At 38.9% G+C, this 22,114-nt stretch overlaps 1 protein-coding gene across 1 annotated transcript in view; it reads left to right on the forward strand.

The window, feature by feature from the left end:
* Positions 1-21,353, forward strand: part of capn7 (calpain 7) — a 34,416-nt gene extending 13,063 nt beyond the window's left edge. The window contains exons 3-21 of the mRNA XM_030158490.1: positions 2,561-2,718; positions 2,838-2,905; positions 3,059-3,286; positions 5,576-5,662; positions 5,750-5,876; positions 6,389-6,474; positions 6,589-6,682; positions 8,001-8,147; positions 9,007-9,113; positions 9,259-9,379; positions 11,101-11,245; positions 11,567-11,666; positions 12,218-12,353; positions 13,804-13,879; positions 14,181-14,326; positions 14,477-14,539; positions 14,792-14,922; positions 15,248-15,334; positions 16,470-21,353. Of these exons, the coding sequence (XP_030014350.1) occupies positions 2,561-2,718; positions 2,838-2,905; positions 3,059-3,286; positions 5,576-5,662; positions 5,750-5,876; positions 6,389-6,474; positions 6,589-6,682; positions 8,001-8,147; positions 9,007-9,113; positions 9,259-9,379; positions 11,101-11,245; positions 11,567-11,666; positions 12,218-12,353; positions 13,804-13,879; positions 14,181-14,326; positions 14,477-14,539; positions 14,792-14,922; positions 15,248-15,334; positions 16,470-16,614 (2,252 nt within the window). The 3' untranslated portion in view covers positions 16,615-21,353. The remainder of the gene's footprint in view (positions 1-2,560; positions 2,719-2,837; positions 2,906-3,058; positions 3,287-5,575; positions 5,663-5,749; positions 5,877-6,388; positions 6,475-6,588; positions 6,683-8,000; positions 8,148-9,006; positions 9,114-9,258; positions 9,380-11,100; positions 11,246-11,566; positions 11,667-12,217; positions 12,354-13,803; positions 13,880-14,180; positions 14,327-14,476; positions 14,540-14,791; positions 14,923-15,247; positions 15,335-16,469) is intronic.
* Positions 21,354-22,114: the final 761 nt, after the last annotated feature.

Here is a 22,114-nt window from a genome sequence, read left to right on the forward strand (position 1 = left end):
TAGGTTCTTAAAAGAAGTACACCGCTGTGCATAAAGTTGGAATAATTACGTTTTCAGATACATTCCCCCTTTTTTCCTATTTATACACATCAATAATCCCCTTTGACCAGCTGCAATGATTATATACCGACTGCATTCAGTTAGACTTTATCAAGAATGAATCACAATACCACATTAATTTCATGGGAAGAGATAAAAACATTTTATTCCAACTTGATCGACAACAGTGCGTATAGAAATGTCATGTCACATATGTGATGCCTTGGCTCTAATATATCAGGAAGACGACAGTGGAGGCTTTAGTCCCGCAAAGTTGATACGGAAACGCTTTTGTTTTGAAAATCAAGTCAGATGGGGTCGCGCAGCTCTCTGAAGCTTCACTTCCAGCTGAGACCAGGGCTACACCGGCAGCTAACTTCAGGGGATAAATGCTCATACTTCCATATTCTGTTCACTATATTTACTAGAGGCCAGCCAGCCAGCCAGTAAACCGACACGTCATTTTCCGTTATTCAAAGTCATCCATCGTTCCCATTATAGCTGTCATTCCATTCAAACTATTCCGAATGACAAAGGAGCAGTTGTTACGCTAAATCTTATGTGGTCATTGCCAAATCTTACGTGGTCATTCGTTATTCCATGTCATTTGTCATTTAGTTTAGGAAGGCCCCCGTTACGTTGCTAAGCGTAGTTCGTGGTTCTTAATGAAATCAACAAGGACCGCAAGATCAGAATACACTGTGCAATGAGAAAGTCCCCTCCCACTGAAGAATCTTCTTAGATGTCTCTCACTAACATTGAACCTGTGTCTGCGGTCAAGCACTGTTTTTAATATCTTTGTTTTTTAGGCCCAGGTCAAAATAAAACTTAAACTTCTCCCACCCTATAGTCATGTCTGTTTTGTTCCCGTTCTGAGCATGGATGACCCGGAAGAACATTGCTCTTAATGTAAACAGTTTTGCGAGATCTCACAAAACCTTTTTTTTTTTTTTTGCCTCCAGTGTCCCGTAAGTAACTAAGTAAGTTTTATTTATAGAGCACTTTTCGCAGACGGAGTCACAAAGTGCTTTACAGTGCAGATAGGGGCTCCGTAGTTTAGGGATGGGTATCATTAAGATTGTATCGATTCTTCAACTCTTAATGATACTGTTGATTTTTACCTCCGCCAGGAGGTATTGTGATCACTTTGTGTGTTTGCGTGCGTGTGTGCGTGTTTACATGTTTGTTTGTTAGCAAAATGACTCAAAAAGTTATGGATGGATTTTCATGAAATTTTCAGGAAATGTTGATACTGGCACAAGGAAGAAATGATTAAATCTAAGGGGGGGGGGGGGGGGGGGGGGGTCAGATCTGTCTTGGTGGAGGTCTGCGCTCTCCGAGTGCTTTTCTTGTTTGCTCTATTTTCTCATTTGTTGCTTAGGCTTGTCTGATTAATAACCTTTATTGGCACTGTACAAAAGCATTGTTTTGAATTAATTACTATCATATATTCAGATGGTTTTCTCTATATTATTATTGTGAAACAGATATCATGTATAATTTTTTAATGCAGAAGAAAATAGTCCATTCATTTGCAAGCATAAAACTGAATTTAGGCCTGTCAGTATTTTGAGAGTGTGGTGGTTTTCCTGCACCCTTCTGATTTCTAAATCCTCTTTCTCTAAATCTCTGCACAAGAGATGAGATAAAGATCCAACCATTTCACATTAAATTTGTGAACTGACCCACAGCAAAATAACTACTCATTGGGCTACCAGTGACTTTTATTCATTAACTTGTACATAAACATAAACATGGCAAATGAATTACAAGCTAAACATTTAACTGTTCATTACTTTGCTTGTGCTTCTGACAGAGCACTCGTGTTTCTCCAAATACTTGTTGCTCTGTGTCATTGAGTTAAGTGTCCACTTTCCTGTGTAGTTCTCTAGTTAACAGTGGCCACTCTCTAATGTCTGTGTGTTTGAACTGCTCGGTGCTGCAGTGTGTGACAGAGGGCTAACTGGCCCATCAGAGACCCCGACCCAGGTCTCTCACCTGGACTGGACTGAAAATTGCAACAGTGCATCTCACACAAATGTCTCGGTCAAAAACATGGTTGTTGAGAAAAATTAGACAAACAACTTCTATTTTTCTTTCTCCAGTATTGTTAGGAAACCCAATTAACCTATGAGCTTATTAATACTCCTGTCCTTCATAATTTAGCCCCAGGACCCATTTAGTACCAGGATTTGGTACCCGTCCAGAGTGGTAGTCTTTGTGAGTTGGTTGAATGCTTCAATCTTCGTTCTGTAGTTCTACTGCAGAAACTATCTCTTTCTGCTTCTTTTTCCATGGTCATCCCTGACACTGTTGTGTCTGTGTACAGTTCAGGCCAGCGACAAAGGATTCACTAAATCAGTTCTAGAAGTTGACATTGAATTTCTGTAGAATATGAAAATCCAGTATATATCCTGTAGTCAAAGATGTATATGAGCTTAAGCTGAAGAAATCTAAGTTGTACATCAAATATTGTACTATTTACTTTTTGCTCAAACCTCTTCCTCATCTTTGACCTCAGTTCAGGCACAGAAGAGTGACCCACTTAAATCCAGACAGCAGGTGGACCTAGAGCGTGCCCATTTTCTTGTCACCCAGGCCTTCGAGGAGGATGAGAAGGGAAATGGTGATGAGGCCATTGAGCTGTACACTCAGGCTGTGGAGCTGTGCATTAAAACGGTAGCTTTTTCTCCTCTTCTCTTTTTCTCTTCTTATTTTCTCAGTCACAATGACAGCATCACAGATTTTGGTTTTCCATTCTTGCATTCACTTTGCATCTCTTTGTGTGTTTGCAATAGTCCAACGAGACATCAGACCAGACCCTGCAAACAAAACTGAAGCAGCTAGCCCATCAGGCTTTAGACAGGTACAGATCCTCAAAGATTACTACTGTATGAGCCTAAAAACCCAAATGAATGAAGTGCATTAAATATACAGCATGTGAACTCATAAATGCTATTTTTCATTTTCACTCTGACCTTAACTAAACTAAATAATCTTCTTTGTTTTGGATGGTCAGGGCAGAGGGTCTTAAAGAATCCCACTCTAAATCAACTGCATCCCAGACCGGATCCTCCAACTCAAAGCCAGCCACTGGTGGCAATTCAGGGGGACCAGTCCGGCAATTTTTTCCCTTAGGCCCGGACTTCACGCTTAACGATCGGTCTCAGCCCCACCCAGTTCGGGCTGTCCAGTCCAGTGAGCCCCAGGGCCAACGCTACACATCTGATGAAATTGAAGTGCTCAGGTGAGCTTGCTGATGAAATAGTTGCACTGGCATATTTTTCAAACTTAGATAAATAACAGATATCTCTAATAATAATAATCTCTAAATAACTAGATGTCTCTGAAAAAAGAACATTTCAAGCTTCTGGAGAGCAACACAGCTTGGCCAAAAAAAAGTTCCCACAGTCATATTTTGCTGGACTGCTTTTAGCTATGATCACAGCATGCATTTGCCTTCAGTAAGCTTATGCAATGTCACCCCATTTATTTCTATTCGTACTGGTATTCATTTTTGGCCAAGATCTTGTATTCATGATGGGAGAGTAGGACCACTGTGGAAAGTCTTCTCCAGTGCATCCCAAAGATTCTCAGTGAACGTCTGTGGTGGCCAATGTGTTTTTGAAAATAACGTCTCATTCTCCCTGAACTACTTTTTCACAAGGTAGATGAGACTGATGAATACTGTCATCTTGGAACTTGTCATCTTGGAATATGACCATGGTATCAAGAATAAAAAAGTCCATCCAATACCTGGATGTTCTGTATGTTGAAGTAGTCAGCTTCATTAATTTCTGAGACATCATTACTGAACCTGAACTTGACCAAGTGAAGCAACATCAGACCATAACACTACCTTCACAGGCTTGTACATAAGGCACTAGGTATGATGGGTAGTGATTTCACCACCCCCTCCCCTCACCAATGTGCCCATCACATTGGCCCAGGGTTTGGAACAAAGTCTGGACTCATCAGACCATGTCCTTTTTCTATTCGCAAAGCCTCTTTCATTACATTTGCCTTACTGATTAGTGGTTTTCTTAACGTTACACAGGTTGTTTAAGAAATGAGAAGGTACTCACGGCATCAGTTAAGGTGAAACAACTTGTTGCTGAAACATACTGATCACTGCAGTCACTATCCAGTGAAGAGCAGTTGCATATTTGCTTAGTGAAATCCATGTGGGAACTGTGTATAATAACATGCTGTCTAGAAAACATTAGACTAGGACTGGGCAGTATTGTAAATATGGTTGTAGTATGGTGGTTTGTTCTCCATTGGGTGCAATGAATGACTAGACTGAGAACACTGAGTAATAGCTGTGACATAATTTTTTAAGTTTCTGGTATGTGAGGTTTGCTCTTCTCACTCGAATGCCTCTCATAGAAATAAATTGAATTCTTTTATTGTCATTGTACAGTGAAGCGCAATGAAACTTGGGTGCAACACTCTCTTTAATTTATATTGTAATAATGTGGTTATTAATTTAAATAAATTAATATAAATAATAACAGATATAAATAGAAAATATGTGGTATTTAAATGACAAAAAGTAAAAAAAAACCAAAATAAAACGTAACTTACAAATATATACAATCGACATTATATACAGCTCCATACATGCTGCCATGACGATGACACAAGAGGTTGGGTTAACCAAAAATATTCCATCATTGATGGATTTTTTTAAAGATGCTTGAGAATTCTGAAGGCCTTCCATTATTTTGACAGATTAAGTTACTGAGGGTAATATACCAAAGAAAGTTTTCACACAACGCTATGAACAGAACCTGCTCACAGGATCGCTGGTCTGTCTGTCTCTTAACAAGGCATCAAACAGTCCATAACAGCATCCTACCTGTATATAGCCCTACAGTGCCACCATTCACAACTATGCTGAATACAACACTGTTACTTCTTTCAAATGACTCAGTTAGTTCACATGTAGTAGATTTCCTGTCCAGTTGATGGCGAGTGTGCATATTAATCAGTCATTGTCAAGTTTTGTATCATTGTTTAGCTGACTTCAGCCAAAATTATATGCTACTTTGCTAGTGCAAAATGTTAAGACAGCCGAGTCTCCATAGTTACTTTAAAAAGCCCAGTAAATATGTTGGCATTGATAAACACGATGAAAAAGGAGGGACTGTTGCGGTGGAGGATGAAGGACAAGCAAGTAATACACCAGTTCTTATGGCATTTGGCATGCTATACGTACGCATTTTCTACTTTTCGTGTGTTATTTAACGCCATTTGATGGCATGTCAGTTTACGCCAAGATTTGTGTTTCACATGATCCAAACCCTAACTCTATCCCTCAGTGAATGGTATTTGATGCGGCGTGAACATACAGGCAGAAAGCTTATAATACGTACAGATAACACTCCAATTAGAAGTGCCATGTATATTTATGCAAGTCATGATATCATGTTAAATATATGCTCTGTATCAACATTGTGCTAAAATACACTGACCTATTATCTTTTGTCCACATCACCACATTCATTGCATAAATCTGGTCCTCAATTTTCAGAACTACATCTACAATCAATGGCAGAGCCTATGTACCCTTCATGAGTGTGGACCTAAAGGAACGTTTTGCTTTTCCTGTCCCTTTCTCGTGAGTCATTTTAATACATTCTTTTCCATACAGCTAAGCTAAGAATGTTTTTGATATTTACTTTTTTCTTTTTCTTTTTGTTGTCAGTGACAAAACAGGTAAATTGGCGCTGTCACCTAAACAGAAAGCCATATTCTCCCGCTGGGTGCGGCCAGATGAGATCTGCAATAACCCCACAATGATCATGTCTGTGTCGAGCTTCAGCATCAAACAGGTAAGACAGTAATGTGTTTAGTGAGCAGTTCCCATTGGCCAGACTGTAGACATCTTTCATTGAGCCCTGCTTACCATCTCAGCTACTACAGAAGACAAATCAAAGCAAACACACATTTGACTGGTGTGGCTACTCATGCAAAAGTAGTGGACCTATGTTTATGTTTATGTTTACGCATTTGGCAGACGCTTTTTTCCAAAGCGACTTACAGGGGAAAACCAATTAAATCACTCAATCAATCAAATTTTATTTATATAGCGCCAGATCACAAAAAAGTTATCTCTTGACATTTTATATAACCTATCAGCTACTGGACCGAATTTTATAGAGCATGTATGTATGTGCATCTATTACATTCGGGTGGGCACTACATTCTTGCTACACAGCCATATTTTGGAATGAGCGATACCTTGTATATACTGTATATGAAAATGTTTGTACACACATAGATACTCACACAGCACCTGATTTTCGAATTCTGTATTTTATCATGTTCCTCTCTGATTGTCCAGACAGTGGTTTCTGATTGTTCCTTTGTGGCATCGCTAGCTATCAGTGCAGCATACGAGAGGCGCTACAACAAGAAACTTATCACCAGGTAATGATTTTCCCTTAAGTGATGAGTGATATTGTCCACTAAGTTTGACGCTATGTAAAAATGATTTTCAATCACAAACTGTAAATTAGTTGTGTGTATGTATCTGTCTTGCAGCATCATTTACCCTCAGAACAGGCGAGGGGAACCAGAGTATAATCCCTGTGGGAAGTACATGGTCAAACTTCACATTAATGGAGTTTCCAGGAAGGTAATGGACAAATCAGAAAATGTAGTTCCATGTAAGAGATATTACAGAGAAACAGCAGTACGAGACACAATTTCTGTCTCAGGTTTAGGTGTAAAGCAAAAAATATTATCACAAAAGTGGCATTATGATTTGCCTTGGCCAATCAGAGGTTGTTCAGAATGCAATATTTATTACAGTGACAGAACATTTAATGTTGATTTGTCTTATTACAGACAACTTAGTGGTACCAGTTACTGTAAGTAACCACAAGTTACCATCTTTCTAGCCATGTATCACAGTGTCATGGTATATTGATAGCAGTCTTCTCTACTGCTGCTCTAGTGAAATGAAAGTGTGAGTATAAATCATGAATGTCAAAAATTTCAAAATGAGGTGTAATCTATCCCAAAAAAATGCATTAGCAATGGAAAAGAGTAAATATACTTCTCCTGTCCTCATACTTCAAGTTGTTCCACCTTTCAAAGCAACATTCCCCATCACCTGCTGTATTATGAGGGACTTTACACCAAGTCCCCCACTTAGAGATTTCATTTGCCTACATTGCGACTACTTAAGCCTGTACACCCCTTAAATTTTGCATGCAAAAGCTGTACTTTGTTAGAAATTATGTTTAAACAAATTAAATATCAAGGCAGAGCAATACGGTTTTCGTCCCAAACGTGGAACCGTGGACCAGCTCTTTACCCTTGCTAGGGTGCTGGAGGGGGCATAGGAGTTTGCCTATCCAGTCCACATGTGTTTTGTGGATTAGGAGAAGGGGGCTGACCCAGAACATGCTTAAGGGATTATCTCGCTCGGCTGGCCTGGGAACGCCTCAGGATACCCCTGGAAGAACTGGTGGAAGTGGCTAAGGAGAGGGCTGTCTGGGCTTCTCTGCTGAGGCTGCTACCCCTGCAAACCGGGCGTGGATAAGTGGAAGAAGATGAGTACGAGTACCAGCTTAAATAACTCAGATAAAAAAATATGAATTTATCCTGAGAAAGATTCAGTTATTACATCTGACACAGAACATGAGAAAATATTGTGAATTAATTGTATGAAGTGTGACAGATTGTTTTGTAAATGTGCTTTATAGTATGAATGCAATTTAAATAGTATCTGCCTTAAAGGCCACATTACTAAAACGAAACTTGAAATCATGAATCGTGAATAAATTTGAACTGTTTCACAGCTGGCACAAATATGTAAAGTATAAAAAAGCACTTTATAAATGGGTGTACATACGTTCAAATGATGAAAGTCATCCTTGAGAGTATTTCTCAAACAGTCAATATTCATTTGTGTTTTTCAAAACAGCCTGTTTCTGTGTTTACTGTAGGTAATTATCGATGACTATTTGCCAGTGGATCGCAATGGAGAGCTACTGTGCTCCTACTCAAGCAACAGGAATGAGCTCTGGGTCTCACTTATTGAAAAGGCCTACATGAAAGTGATGGGGGGGTATGACTTCCCTGGCTCCAATTCGGTGGGTGAAGGCAGAAAACATAGCCTCACAGCTCCATGATATATGTAATGACTAAGGAGAAGATGATAAAAATCAGCAAAATACCTCTCATGATGCACATAAAATCATAAATCTCTACATGTTGTGCGTTTAATTCTGTTGGTGTTCGATATATAATATGAATACAATACAAATATATATTTGTGCATGTGTCTTAATTCAAGTATTACAAAGGAACTAAATGAATTCTTGATTTGTTTTATTTCTGTTCCTACCCCAAAGGAGAGTAATATTAGAAATTGGATATTGTATTGCATTTTTGCAGTTAGATCTTCCTACATCCTTCTGAATCATGCACACCCACATACACACACTTACGACTGTTAATTAATGTTAATTATTGTAATTGTTGTGTGTTGGTCTCCAACTCTTGGTGTAGCAGCTATAAACAAGACTGTACACATTCAGTTGTGGTCCCCTTAAAATACACTGCACAGTGGACTGTGGAGTAGTGGAGGCAAACATTGTATAATTTTTTGACCGTGTTGTATCTATGCCACAGTTAAAGTGATAATTAAGACAACGACACATAAAACCATACTTTTTGCGAAACTGCAACTAGTTTACTGGTTCATCTAATATATTGCCCAGCACTAAGGCTTTGCTTTTGAAATCCCATTTAATCATTTACATTTCTTTTAAGACTATTTATGTGTCTGTGAAGTTTAATTTTTTGTAAAGTTTTACTCAATTCTAGCAAGCAACAACTATCAGCAGACATATGAGACAGGCCATTTGTAAACTTACATTTTTGAATGTGGAGAGTTTGAATTGTGGTGACTTTATTTGATGTAGTTTAATGCTTCCTTTTGTGTTCCAGAACATTGATCTACATGCACTCACAGGCTGGATCCCTGAGCGCATTGCTATGCATTCAGACAATCAGTCATTCAGCAAGGATGACACCTTCCGCATGCTGTTCCAGAGGTGCACAGTGGACACGCACAAACATATTGATGACAAACATATTTTTTCAAAATTAAATAATTAATCTGCCTTGCTCTGCTATTATTCTCACTTCTCACAGCACCCACAGTAAATGCTGCAGAATGTGTCCTTTTTGCTTTTCTAGATTTCACAGAGGTGACGTCCTCATTACCACAGCAACGGGTGTGATGACAGAGGAGGAAGGGGAGAGATGGGGATTGGTGCCAACCCATGCCTACGCTGTTCTTGATATCAGGGAATACAAGGTACATATGTTGTGCAAATGGAATACATACAGTACAGGCCAAAAGTTTGGACACACCTTCTCATTCTTCGCATTTTCTTTATTTTCATGACTATTTACATTGTAGATTCTCACTGAAGGCATCAAAATTATGAATGAACACATGTGGAATTATGTACTTAACAAAAAAGTGTGAAATAACTGAAAACATATCTTATATTCTAGTTTCTTCAAAGTAGCCACCCTTAGCTCTGATGACTGCCTTGCACACCCTTGGCATTCTCTTGATGAGCATCAAGAGGTAGTCACCTGAAATGGTTTTCACTTCATAGCTGTGCCTTGTCAGGGTTACTTAGTGGAATTTCTTGCCTTATTGATGGGGTTGGGACCATCAGTTGTGTTGTGCAGAAGTCAGGTTGATGCACAGCTGACAGCCCTATTGGACAACTGTTAGAATACATATTATGGCGAGAACCAATCAGCTAAGTAAAGGCAAACGAGTGGCCATCATTACTTTAAGAAATGAAGGTCAGTCAGTCTAGAAAATTTCAAAAACTTTGAATGTGTCCCCAAGTGCAGTCGCAAAAACCATCAAGCGCTCCAACGAAACTGGCTCACATGAGGACCGCCCCAGGAAAGGAAGACCAAGAGTCACCTCTGATGCTGAAGATAAGTTCATCTGAGTCGCCAGCCTCAGAAATCGCAAATTAACAGCAGCTCAGATTAGAGACCAGATGAATACCACACAGAGCTCTAGCAGCAGACACATCTCTACAACAACTGTTAAGAGGAGACTGCATGAATCAGGCCTTCATGGTCAAATAGCTGCTAGGAAACCACTGCTAAGGAGAGGCAACAAACAGAAGAGATTTATTTGGGCCAAGAAACCCAAGGAATGGACATTAGACCAGTGGAAATCTGTGCTTTGGTCTGATGAGTCCAAATTTGAGATCTTTGGATCCAACCGCCATGTCTTTGTGCGAAGCAGAAAAGGTGAACGGATGGATGCTACATGCCTGGTTCCCACCGTGAAGCATGGAGGGGGAGGTGTGATGGTGTGGGGGTGCTTTGCTGGTGACGCTGTTGGGGATTTATTCAAGATTGAAGGCAACCTGAATCAGCATGGCTACCACAGCATCCTGAAGTGACATGCCATTCCATCCGGTTTGCGTTTAGTTGGACCATCATTTATGTTTCAACAGGACAATGACCCCAAACACACCTCCAGGCTGTGTGAGGGATATTTGACCAAGAAGGAGAGTGATGGAGTGCTGCGCCAGATGACCTGGCCTCCACAGTCACCGGACCTGAACCCAATCGAGATGGTTTGGGGTGAGCTGGACCGCAGAGTGAAGGCAAAAGGGCCAACAAGTGCTAAGCATCTCTGGGAACTTCTTCAAGACTGTTAGGAAACCATTTCAGGTGACTACCTCTTGATGCTCATCAAGAGAATGGCAAGAGTGTGCAAAACAGTCATCAGAGCTAAGGGTGGCTACTTTGAAGAAACTAGAATATAAGAGATGTTTTCAGTTATTTCACACTTTTTTGTTAAGTACATAATTCCACATGTGTTCATTCATAGTTTTGATGCCTTCAGTGAGAATCTACAATGTAAATAGTCATGAAAATAAAGAAAATGCAAAGAATGAGAAGGTGTGTCCAGACTTTTGGCCTGTACTGTACATCCTTCAAAATGTCTTTTGTTATTAAGGCCAATCATGTGCTGGTTTACTGCTTGTGTAGGGAATGCGTTTTCTGCAGCTGAAGAATCCATGGAGTCACCTGAGGTGGAAGGGGCGCTACAGTGAGCGGGATGAGAAAAACTGGACTCCTGAACTTCTAAAATACCTCAACTTTGACCCCAAGACAGCACAGAAGTTTGACAATGGTACAGTCCATTTTTTTACCTTTGGCCAAGGGGTACTGTAATCATTTTATTGTCTGCCCGTCTATCTGTCCATTCAACAACATAATCGCATTGTCTGAGGAATGCATTAACATATCTGCACCGAATTTATACGGTGGATGCATCTTGGCATAGAGCAGAGCCATTTTATTTTACATCTTTATGCAGAACAGGAAATTATTTATAAAAAAAAAAAAAAAAAAAAAAAAAAAAAGCTCCCTTTGGGCCCTGTGTGTTGTTTCTAAGTGCAAGTGTTTACCTTATTGCGTATTATTAATTTCTTTGCACTATGTTGGCCTCCAGGTGTTTTCTGGATTGCGTGGGAGGACCTGTGTCAATATTATGATGTCATCTATCTGAGCTGGAACCCCTCCCTGTTCAAAGAGTCCTTCTGTATTCACAGGTGTGTCTGACTGTGGGTTTTAATGCTTTAAACAAAACATGTTATTAATACCTTCATTGGCTGTAAACTGAACATAAATCTTATTTGGCCCTTGTCAAACTGTCTAAAGTGTTTTTGTTATTTGATATCATATGTTGATACATAAGTAAATCTCACCAGGACACACACAGCTTCTGTACATTATTATCTCCTTGGCTTATAATTCCAGGGTTATGGTGAGCAGAAGGGAAAATCCTTTGAGTTGTCATAAATAACTTTGGCTTTGCATTGCATTTCTATTGTTTTTACATTGCAAAACTGCTTTGAAAGAAAAAAAAAATTACTTAAGTTTATGCACATTATAGTAAATATGTGGCTTTCAAATGTATTCACTTTCCTGTTTAGTATAATGATTTTAAACACATTTTCAGTAATGTGTATTTCTTCACATATCCTTAGATTGGAAAGTGTTTTTGTAAAGTGTGCTGTATAAAATTCAGTCGAGTAGCTGATTTGGCCAGAGTAGCTACACCAGTCTGAAGTGTGGGTTTGCTTTTATTTGTCTTCTACAGCAGCTGGGATGGTAAGCAGGGCCCAGTGAAAGATGTCTACAGTCTGGCCAACAACCCACAGTACAAGCTGGAGGTCCAGTGTCCAACAGGGGGAGCTGCTGTGTGGGTGCTGCTCACGAGACACATTACTGACAAGGTATAGACACACAGCAGCTAGCACTATATGCCAACTTTACCTGTTTATACTGAGCAAAACAGCCTCAATCTGCATGCAGTTTCATTTCAAAATCTGTGTGCTGTGCATAAATTAATTTATTTGTGTTGGTATTGCCACATGCTCATTCTTCTTCGTTTTTTTTGTTTTAATGGTATTGCTAATAGTAATGGTTACTCAGTATAGCAATGGCTGTTAAAATTGAAAACAATTAAATTAAAATTAAAATTATTATTATTATTTTCACATTTTTACCTGCACTAAAGGGTATATCGTGTATAAATGTCAGAATTTAATTTAAAATTGTCATTAATATTGTGGTGAGAGGTGACTCACTTTTGATAAAAGTAGTGTACTAGTTTGGGTATGATGATGCTGTACTCTGTGTTCAAACGCCATTTGTACTAACACATGGGTGAGTCCAGTACTGCACAAACACTGTAACAGCTGTGCTAAAGCAGTAGTACACAGAGCCAGACCTTCCTTCACACTGTACAAGTGCTATACTTATGCTTATCATAAATGCAAATAGCATTTATGTTGGATTATATTATCATAGTAAACTAAATGGCAACGATGATAGAACAGAGTACAGAACAGAACAACTTAGCCTCCTGAGATCCAGCTATGAATCTTTTGTTTACTTTTGGGAACAAGAGTTTTACAGCTTGATTTAAAAAAAAAAAAAAAAACTTAACTAAATAGTATCAGAAACAATTGTTGTCATGCTGTTTTCACTCAAGACACCGATACTGAGACCAGTATATCCACTTAGATCCTCCCACTGGCCCACTGCTCGGAGTGTTCCCAAACTTTGCTGTCTCCCCAATCTGAAGATGTCTAGTATCTTCCTACAGCTCTATCTTCCTGTATCCCATTTGCACAAAAGTAGAGCAAACAAAAAGTAAACTATGAACAAATTTTCAGCATTGTCCATTGTCATGCCAGTATACCTCTGGACTGCTAACTTGCTAGCTTGTTATTGACTATTGTTGTGTCTGTAGCGGTGTAGGTTAACAAGCTGAAAGAGTGCATATTGCAACTTATAGTAGCAGAGGTGACATAATTTCAACAATACACTCCTGTGCATTTAGAGTGGGACAAAGACAACAGTCCAGTTAAATGTCTTAAGCCGTGCATGTAAATGTACTAATATTCTTTTCAAAGGGTTTTTTGATGACCCAGATGTGTCTTCCTCTGCAGTGCTGGATCTGGATTGACTTCAGCTCCTGGCTTAATAGTTAAATAACAATCCCCCTTCATTCCATGCTTATACCTTTTGGTAAAAAAATGGCAAGGATGAATGAATGCAGAACATTTACACCATGAACAGATTAAATGGGACTATCAATACTTTGTTTCTAAAATGTAAAATTATATTGATATAATATTTGGGGCTTTTATCTGAATATTGTTTTTGTTGTTTTTCCAGGATGATTTTGCACAAAACCGAGAATTTATCACTCTTGTTGTTTACAAAACTGATGGGAGGAAGGTTTACTATCCAGGTAAAAGAGGCCTTTTTCTCTACAGCACTGAAATGATCTTCACCGTGTAGCGGTTTGATGGCTGTATTCTGTCTTACCTTTATATCTATCCTACATGGAAGGTCTAGAGCCTGAGAAAAATTAAAGGAAAACAAATTCCAAACTTATTTGTATTATAACATAATTTACAAAAATGGCAGTAATTAAAGATGTCCACTTTAGTATGAACTTCTATTTCCTTTGTTACCAACTTAGTAGTGCACTTTTTCCACATATTTTCATTTGCATTGTTAAATTTTCTCTGTACCTATTTGTAACACAGCGGACCCCCCTCCCTACATTGATGGCATTCGCATCAACAGCCCTCACTACCTGACCAAGATAAAGTTGACCAGCCCAGGAACACACATCTTCACTCTAGTGGTTTCCCAGTATGAGAAACAGAACACCATAAACTACACACTGCGGGTGAGGTTTTATCTTTCCATTGGTCCATTTCATTGGATCCATGTTCTTTGGCTGAGATTTAGAGTTTAGGATTTTGTAAGGATTTTGTATGAAATGCTAAAACCTGACAATAAATTACTGATGTGTTGAAAGTCTGTTTTTTTTCTGTAGGTGTACTCTGGATGCAAATTCACCTTTTCCAAGATCTCAAATCCATTTACTCATGTCAAAAGGGTATGCTCTCCAGTTCTGATGAATGTTGCAATGTTATATCATTTATTTATATACTTATTTAGCAGTGATATTGTGGTAAATTTGTGATCATTGCATTGTCCCAATTTGGTGGAAGGACTGAAAACTTACTGTGCTTTAGATGGTATTTCCACATATTCGATGTTGAACAATTGCAGAATGTCCCTCAAAATAGTGACATTCCACAGGAAAACGCACAGTATTGAACCCAGTTGTGACTTCTTCTCTCCCCAGATTAATGGCCAATGGAAGGGTCTCAGTGCTGGAGGTTGTGGAAATTATAAAGACTCATACAAACACAACCCAATCTATCAGATCAGCTTAGATCGATCTGGACCACTGCTTGTTGAGCTCAGAGGATCCAGGTTAGTGTACTAATAAGAACACATGTACCATATGTCTCCTAATAACCTTTTGACACAGTTGTAACAACACTTAAATTCCATACAGTTTATACACTCAGTGGGTGTGCTTCCACTGCAGGAACTTCGGGGTACAAGGGGGGGAGGGGGTGGGGGGTTGAAAGGACCATCCTTTCACTCTTCTTGCGTGACTGCCATGATGAATGTGCTACGCTTGACATACCATATGTCAGGAATGTGTGACTTCCACTCAAAATAGTTCCTATGCTGTGTCAAAATTAGAAATAATTTTCTGCCTGGTTTCCTCTCTCTGTGTCTTTGTCTGCAGGCAGTACAGTGTTGGGTTTGAAATGGTATTGGTGTCGGTGGTTGGTGATCAGGCAGGCTTCCAGAAGAAGAGCAGTGGAGATTACAGGTACCCGGACACTTTTAACAAAAATGTTGGTACAGTAAAACACAACTATGGCCTCAACATCAGACCACTTAGTCTGTTGACAGTAACAGCATCCCTGAACCAACTGGAAATTCAGTTTCTTAATCTGATCAATTTAAAAAAGTATAAAATAATGGATCATTAGACAGAGGTGTTGTAGACTGTGATGGCAGTGGCTGCACCTCTCAAAATGAGAGGAAGAGGATGATCTCAATTTTCCAATATGTCAACATGCACTTTATTGACTGAAAACTGAACATAAATCTTTTTTGGCCCTTGTCAAACTGTCTAAAGTGTTTTGTTATTTGATACCATATGTTGATACATTATGAGTAAATCTCACCAGGACACACACAGGTTTGAACTTGAGCTTTGTGCTTCAATAAGATCACATGCCACAGAAGCCACTGCTCTGGGTTGAATATGAACAGCAATAGCAATGATGTGTGAGAATTCCTTTGGTAAATAGTAAGGCCTGAGTCTTAACTGTTCAGTGTCCTCACAGCAGATCTTTTCCTTTTAATATTAACTTGACCAAGGTTATGCCACCTGTTGTTTACATAGAGGACTAGTCCTCCTCCTCTCACCTTACCACTCCCTGCATTTCTGTCTGCTTGAATCATGGTGAAACCAGGCATTGCCACACAGGGTATGGGGTGTGGTTATTCAACCAGCTTTCAGTAAAACACATCAGCCTCGACTCACAATAGGCAGTCTGGTTTGTCAGAAGTGCCTCCAACTCATCCATATTGTTTTGCAGCAAGTTGAAATTTCTCATGAGAACTGATGGCAGAAGAAGCTTATATCTCCATCTCTTAACTTACTACCAGCTCTGCATCCGCATTGTGGCCTCTTTAGCTTGACTGCAATAGGTTGATGAATCCCAGAAGATTTATGTTGGAGCTTCGGTAGGTCCTTCCTTGAGTATAATATTCTTGTTGTAGACTTGTCCATCGTAAGTTTGGTCACACAAAAAAGATATTTATAAAATTGCAAGAGTTTGACAGGAGCTGATCAAGTTTGCTTCCATTCCAGAAGGTGCCCCATTTGGGGAAAAAAGAAACTGTACAACAACAATTGTTATCTGTCTCATACACACGTTTCTGCCTCCCTCCAGATGTGGTTTCTGCTACATGGAAGTGGATCATGTCCCTGCAGGCATCTATAATGTCATCCCTACCACCTTCCTGCCCAAACAGGAAGGACCCTTCTTCCTGGACTTTGCCAGCACCACATCCCTCAAGGTCTCCCAGCTTCAATGAAGAATTAAGATGGGGAGAGCGAGGGAGGTGATTGTTGAGAGACACATCAGGGTATCATGGAATATTACCAAATCTACATATGATAATGAGGTATTAGTGCCTCAGTAGGACACAAGGAGGGCAGAATGAGTGTTGGCTTTGCCGAATACAGTCAAACCATTGTCCAAAATGCTTCACAGAGGCACAAGGACACGTAATGGGCTTAAAGTACAGTTCTGGTAAAAGAATAAATCTTAATAATGACTCATTAACAGGAACTAAAAGAAAGTGGTGAGTCAAATGGGTGTTTGAGACAAAAAAAATACAAGTATGTGCAGTTATAGAGCTCTTTTTTTCCCCACATCTTTGAATGATCAGCTAGTATAATTATCAATTAATCAGGTGGTCTGATCGAAGACTTCAAGTAACAGAAGTTAGTGGTTCAGTGTGTAATATTTATGATACCTAGTAGGAAATTTGCCAATGAACCAAATAAATAGCCCCACACCTCCCTCTTCAATGGCCATTAAAAATCTGTCATTAGAGCTAGTATTTGTTTTTCTGTTACTGTTTAGTTAAATTAACTTCACTCCCTACATCGTTGGTGACAATAATGCAGAGGAAGTCTATTCTCAGCTGCTGGAGAAACATTGTGGCACAACGTGTTGGACTCTGTCAAAGGTGACCTGCACATAGATTTTTTTAAATCTATGAGCAGGTCAGAGCTCATTCTAAGGTGATGAAAACAGAATTCTTCTATTTCTGCAGTTCCCCTTAATAGTTCTAAATCTTACACACTGAACTTTCAAATAGCCACATTCTGGATGAAACTTGTCAAGTAACATCAAGGTAAATGAGCATCACGCACTGTAAATTCTGAAAATTGCAGCTGTTTTTCCTCAGTGAGCACCATGTCTTCTACTATTTAATGAAGTTTCTGTTTTCCCACACAGGGGAAGCAACCTTCATTCAGAAATTCTGTTTTCATAGTTAATATAAACCTGTCACCCATTTTCCTCAGGCATCACATACAAAGCCTGAAGCTCAAATTCTGTTATCAGATGGATAATGTCATATTGCAGTGCTTATTGTCATACAATTACATGGAATCATCATGTATCATGGAAACAAATTCTCATCATACCACAGCCCACCAACTCAAGAAGCATAATGTGTTGCACATTTTAATATCCCTTGGCCAAATATAGTGTAAGATTCTGTTGAAAGTTACTGCCTTATAATTTAGACATGTCACCATTTGACCCTGAAAAAGTAGGTCGAGGTGAGCTATTTTCAATAGGCTTCTGCTTCATGCCAAGATGCATCCACAGTATAGATTTGGAGCAGATATCTCAATGCATTCTTCAGATAATGCAATTACATTGTTGAATGGACAGACGTCAAAACGATTACAATACCCCTTCGGCCATTTCTGGCCAAGGGGTAAAAACTGAAATTACAAAAGACAGTGAAAAAGATATTGGCTCATAAAAAAATGTAGCCACTTCCTAGTGAAAATTGGTGTTTAATGTCTTATGTGATATATATAATATGATCAACACTCCATATAATGCTGCTGAACGGGAAATCTGGAGAAAGAACCAGTAGACTTTGAAAATGCAGACCTTGTTTTGTGCACCTCTCTCATCTCGATCCAGATCTTCCGTGTTGTGATACAGAGTATAGCAGTAGAATCACATCCAGCTTATGTCTGACAGAATCTGTTTGGCAATCTGGAATTACCACTGTCAATCATGTATTTAACTCCCTATCTGTCTTAAAACATGATACACAATGTGTGTATCATGATGTAAATTTTCCACAACCTGAGAACACATGCAAAGAGAAGATGCAGAAGCTTCATGTCTTCTTAGCCCACTTAAATTGTAATACACTGGAAGTTTATAACAGTGTTTTTTTGTTTTGTTTTGTTTTTTTTGTTTTTTTTAATTAAGCACTGCTGTGTCAAGCACTCTTGATGGTAATGGGCTATAATTCCAGGTCATCAGTTCATCATTATCGTTGTCATTATTTCTTAAGCAGTAGTAAAACAACACACCACACAAACCCTGCAGGTTAAAATGCAGACAAATGTTAATGAATCACTATTAACTTATTAACCTTGTCAACAGAGCAACATTAATGCAACAAACAACCAACAAAGCAACATTGTCCATAAAATACACTAAATACTCAATACTTGGAACATTTAAAATGTATGTCACCATAGTAGGAAAGTTTCGGAATAAGACTGTTATTTAATGACATAGTGTATAGGATCCCTGAGGGTAAATTTAACTTACTTGCCATCTTTTTCACATCTCACACATGCAGCAGATTTCTCTGTACTATACCTGCAATCAGCATAAAAGTGTGTTCCAATAATTTTATAAGGTGAAAAGACTGAAAAAATTATGTTTTTCCTGCTATATCAAACAGAAATATTAGGAAATATTTAATGCCATTATTAGCCAATGTCTAATGGCAGTTCAGGGGTTATCAAATACAGTGGAACATCCCAGTACAAGTTTAATTGGTTCCATTACCGTGCGCATTTTGCGATTTACTCGTTTCACGAATCAGTTTTCCCCATTGAAATTAATTGAAATGTGATTGATCTGTTCCAGCCCCAAATAATCCTTTTTCAAGGGTTTTTCTCTCTCTTTTCACTTAATTTGTTTTTTCTGGCCTCACTTTCATCGCTGTCTGCACTTGCAGGTGGTTTCATTAAAAACCTATCCAGACAAATCTGCTCTGTTCTGCTTTTTAAGATGTTCCAAAAATGCGCCAGACCATTGCCATTAAATAAAGCAGCTGCACGACCTGAACTTCATTTGTCTGGCTAATTTTTTTTTTTTTTTCAACAAAATCAGAAACCTTAGTCCACTTTACCAGTGCTTGTTTTAATTTCCTTGTAGAGATAGCCTTCTCCAGTCCACTGTCCTCATTGGGGAATTTCATAATCTCCTCCATCTGAATGCTGGTGCTCCTGAATGTGATGTAATCCTGCAGAGCATGCAGCTGTTGGAGGAACACCTTCTCGGACTGTGAATTTCCACTTGTATTTTGAGACAAAAATTCTCAAGAATAAAAAGCTAATTTCTCGTTCTACGGCAAACGCGTGCTGTGAGGTTCCATTGTATATTGTTTTACCTTGACACATTCCATTAGTTTGCATAACATGAACACTGCAATATGATATTATCGTGCTGAAAAAGTGCTTGAGCCTCACACCCTGAGTGTGATGTTAGTGTGTGTGTTCAATTTTGAGATTCATCTGCAAAATATCCAAGTTTTGGCCTGGTTTCCTTCAGAAAATCTCAGTCCCTTATCTGGAACCCTTTAAGGTTTGGGAACAGACTGTAATCTAATGGAGCCACACTTCAGGAACAGTTAGTACTGTGCAGACTTTTGAATTCAAGTCAGTGCACTGACCTCAAATTTTTTTGGGATTCAGGTATACGCCTGAATGATTGTAGTCTTTCTCCCATGTGTCCAATTATATGTGGTTATAACTAAATATCATGTCTGTATGAGTGATATTATATACAAAGTGAATAAATTTTAATCATACTTTAGTTTGTTGTATGTTTTTATAGATGAGTGACAGTGGCTAAAAAACATATAATGTCAATTGGTTTCATCTACTCAGTACCTGATTTTTTTTTTCATTGAATTCAATAAAATGTAGAAAATTCAAAAGTCTGTACATACAATAATTGTCACAACTGTTTCTGCAGCATGGAGTGAACTAGGTTTCACTGTAATATGTTATCTCAAGCCTTATTATGTTAAAGGTGGAGTAAGTGATTCTAATCCTCAGTCTGCTGGCTGGAAGTATGTCAATTCTACAGTTGTTGCACCAGACCAGGCTGCTCACTCTCACTAGTACTGCTACTGCTGTGAACAGAGGAAGTACTTTAGCTGGTGTTTTGTAAATATTCCTGGTTTGGCATATTTAAAAAAGGAAAAAAGTAAAGCCATTTGGACCAACCCACTCACTAATCCAGCCAGTCAAATACAACCAGATGTGTTCTTGCAGTGGTCATTGCATTTATGTGCAAATACAATGCAAACACCAACTGTCTTTCTCAGGAACTGCTTTCTACACCTTTAACTGAGCAGGATGTATAATGGCTAGTTTGATATATGTGAATGTAAGCACACGTCTGTCATTAGTATACAGTGTCATAATGTCTTTTTCGCAGCTGTTGTATAGCATCAGCCTCTATGGCTGAGTTCTAAACAGCCTAGACTGTGTAATGGAACTTCATTGAGTTAGCAGTTTAGCACATGTACAGCTGTCAACCACAAGCATTGGCTGCAAGGCTTTTTTTTTTTTTTTTTTTAATCAAAGCGATTTGTGGCACATAATGCACAGCAAAAGTATTAGAAGAAAACCAAGTCATAAATAAATTAGTTTGTCATTCACATTACCCTTATGAAATGATATAATCCAAGTTTGGTTTTTTCACTTTCATTTACTTCCAATGTTGAATAAAAAAGAAAAAAGCCCATAGTGCCAGTGGTTGACTGTACTAATAATGTGTGATGCTAAAAAGTATAAATGTGCTGTAAAAAGAAAGAGCTTTTAATATTGATTGCCAAGCACCTTTGCCAAATCATTTAATTAATTATTCGTTAAACTGCAGCTGTCTCAGCAGCATGTTGTATGAATGACAGTATAATTGAAGGTACCCTTGCAGAACTTGCACTATATGTTCAAATAAATGGTATGTTCAGCCTTTGAATACAAAAAAGTTTTCTCCGTCTTCTGAGTTTGTTTGTTTTGACCCTTGGCCCTCACTGCATGGCATTATCATCAGTTCGTTCATCCATCTGTATGCGCAAAAACTTTGGGGTAGACTGAAGGCTGAGGGTTTTCAATTGCAGGCAGGTTATATTTCAAACTAGAAAAGCACTCAGAGAGCGCAGACCTCCGCCAAGGCTGATCAGTGGCCCCCCCCCGTGGGCCCCTCCACGCCAAGGAGGTTATGTTTTTGCCAGGGTTTGTTTGTCTGTCCGTTAGTGTGCAACATAACTCAAAAAGTTATGGACAGATTTTGATGAAATTTTCAGGGTTTGTTGGAAATGGGATAAGGAAGAAATGATTAAATTTTGGTGGTGATCGGGGGTGGGGGGGCCCACGGGGGGGGCTACTGATCAGCCCCCCCACCCCCGATCACCACCAAAATTTAATCATTTCTTCCTTATCCCATTTCCAACAAACCCTGAAAATTTCATCAAAATCTGTCCATAACTTTTTGAGTTATGTTGCACACTAACGGACAGACAAACAAACAAACCCTGGCAAAAACATAACCTCCTTGGCGGAGGTAATTATATTTTGTGTCATGGTGTGTCCTGTTTCTATGTCTCTGTACCTTGTATAGCCGAGGCTAGAGGTATTATATTTTTGGATTGTCCTAAAGGCCATACACTCATTCATGTCTGTCTAAATCTTGTGAATGGGGTGTCTCAGAAATGGCTTGACACATCAACAGCTTGGGTCTGTTGTGCT

This window comes from Sphaeramia orbicularis, chromosome 16 (assembly GCF_902148855.1).
Source record: "Sphaeramia orbicularis chromosome 16, fSphaOr1.1, whole genome shotgun sequence".
Lineage (NCBI taxonomy): Eukaryota > Metazoa > Chordata > Actinopteri > Kurtiformes > Apogonidae > Sphaeramia > Sphaeramia orbicularis.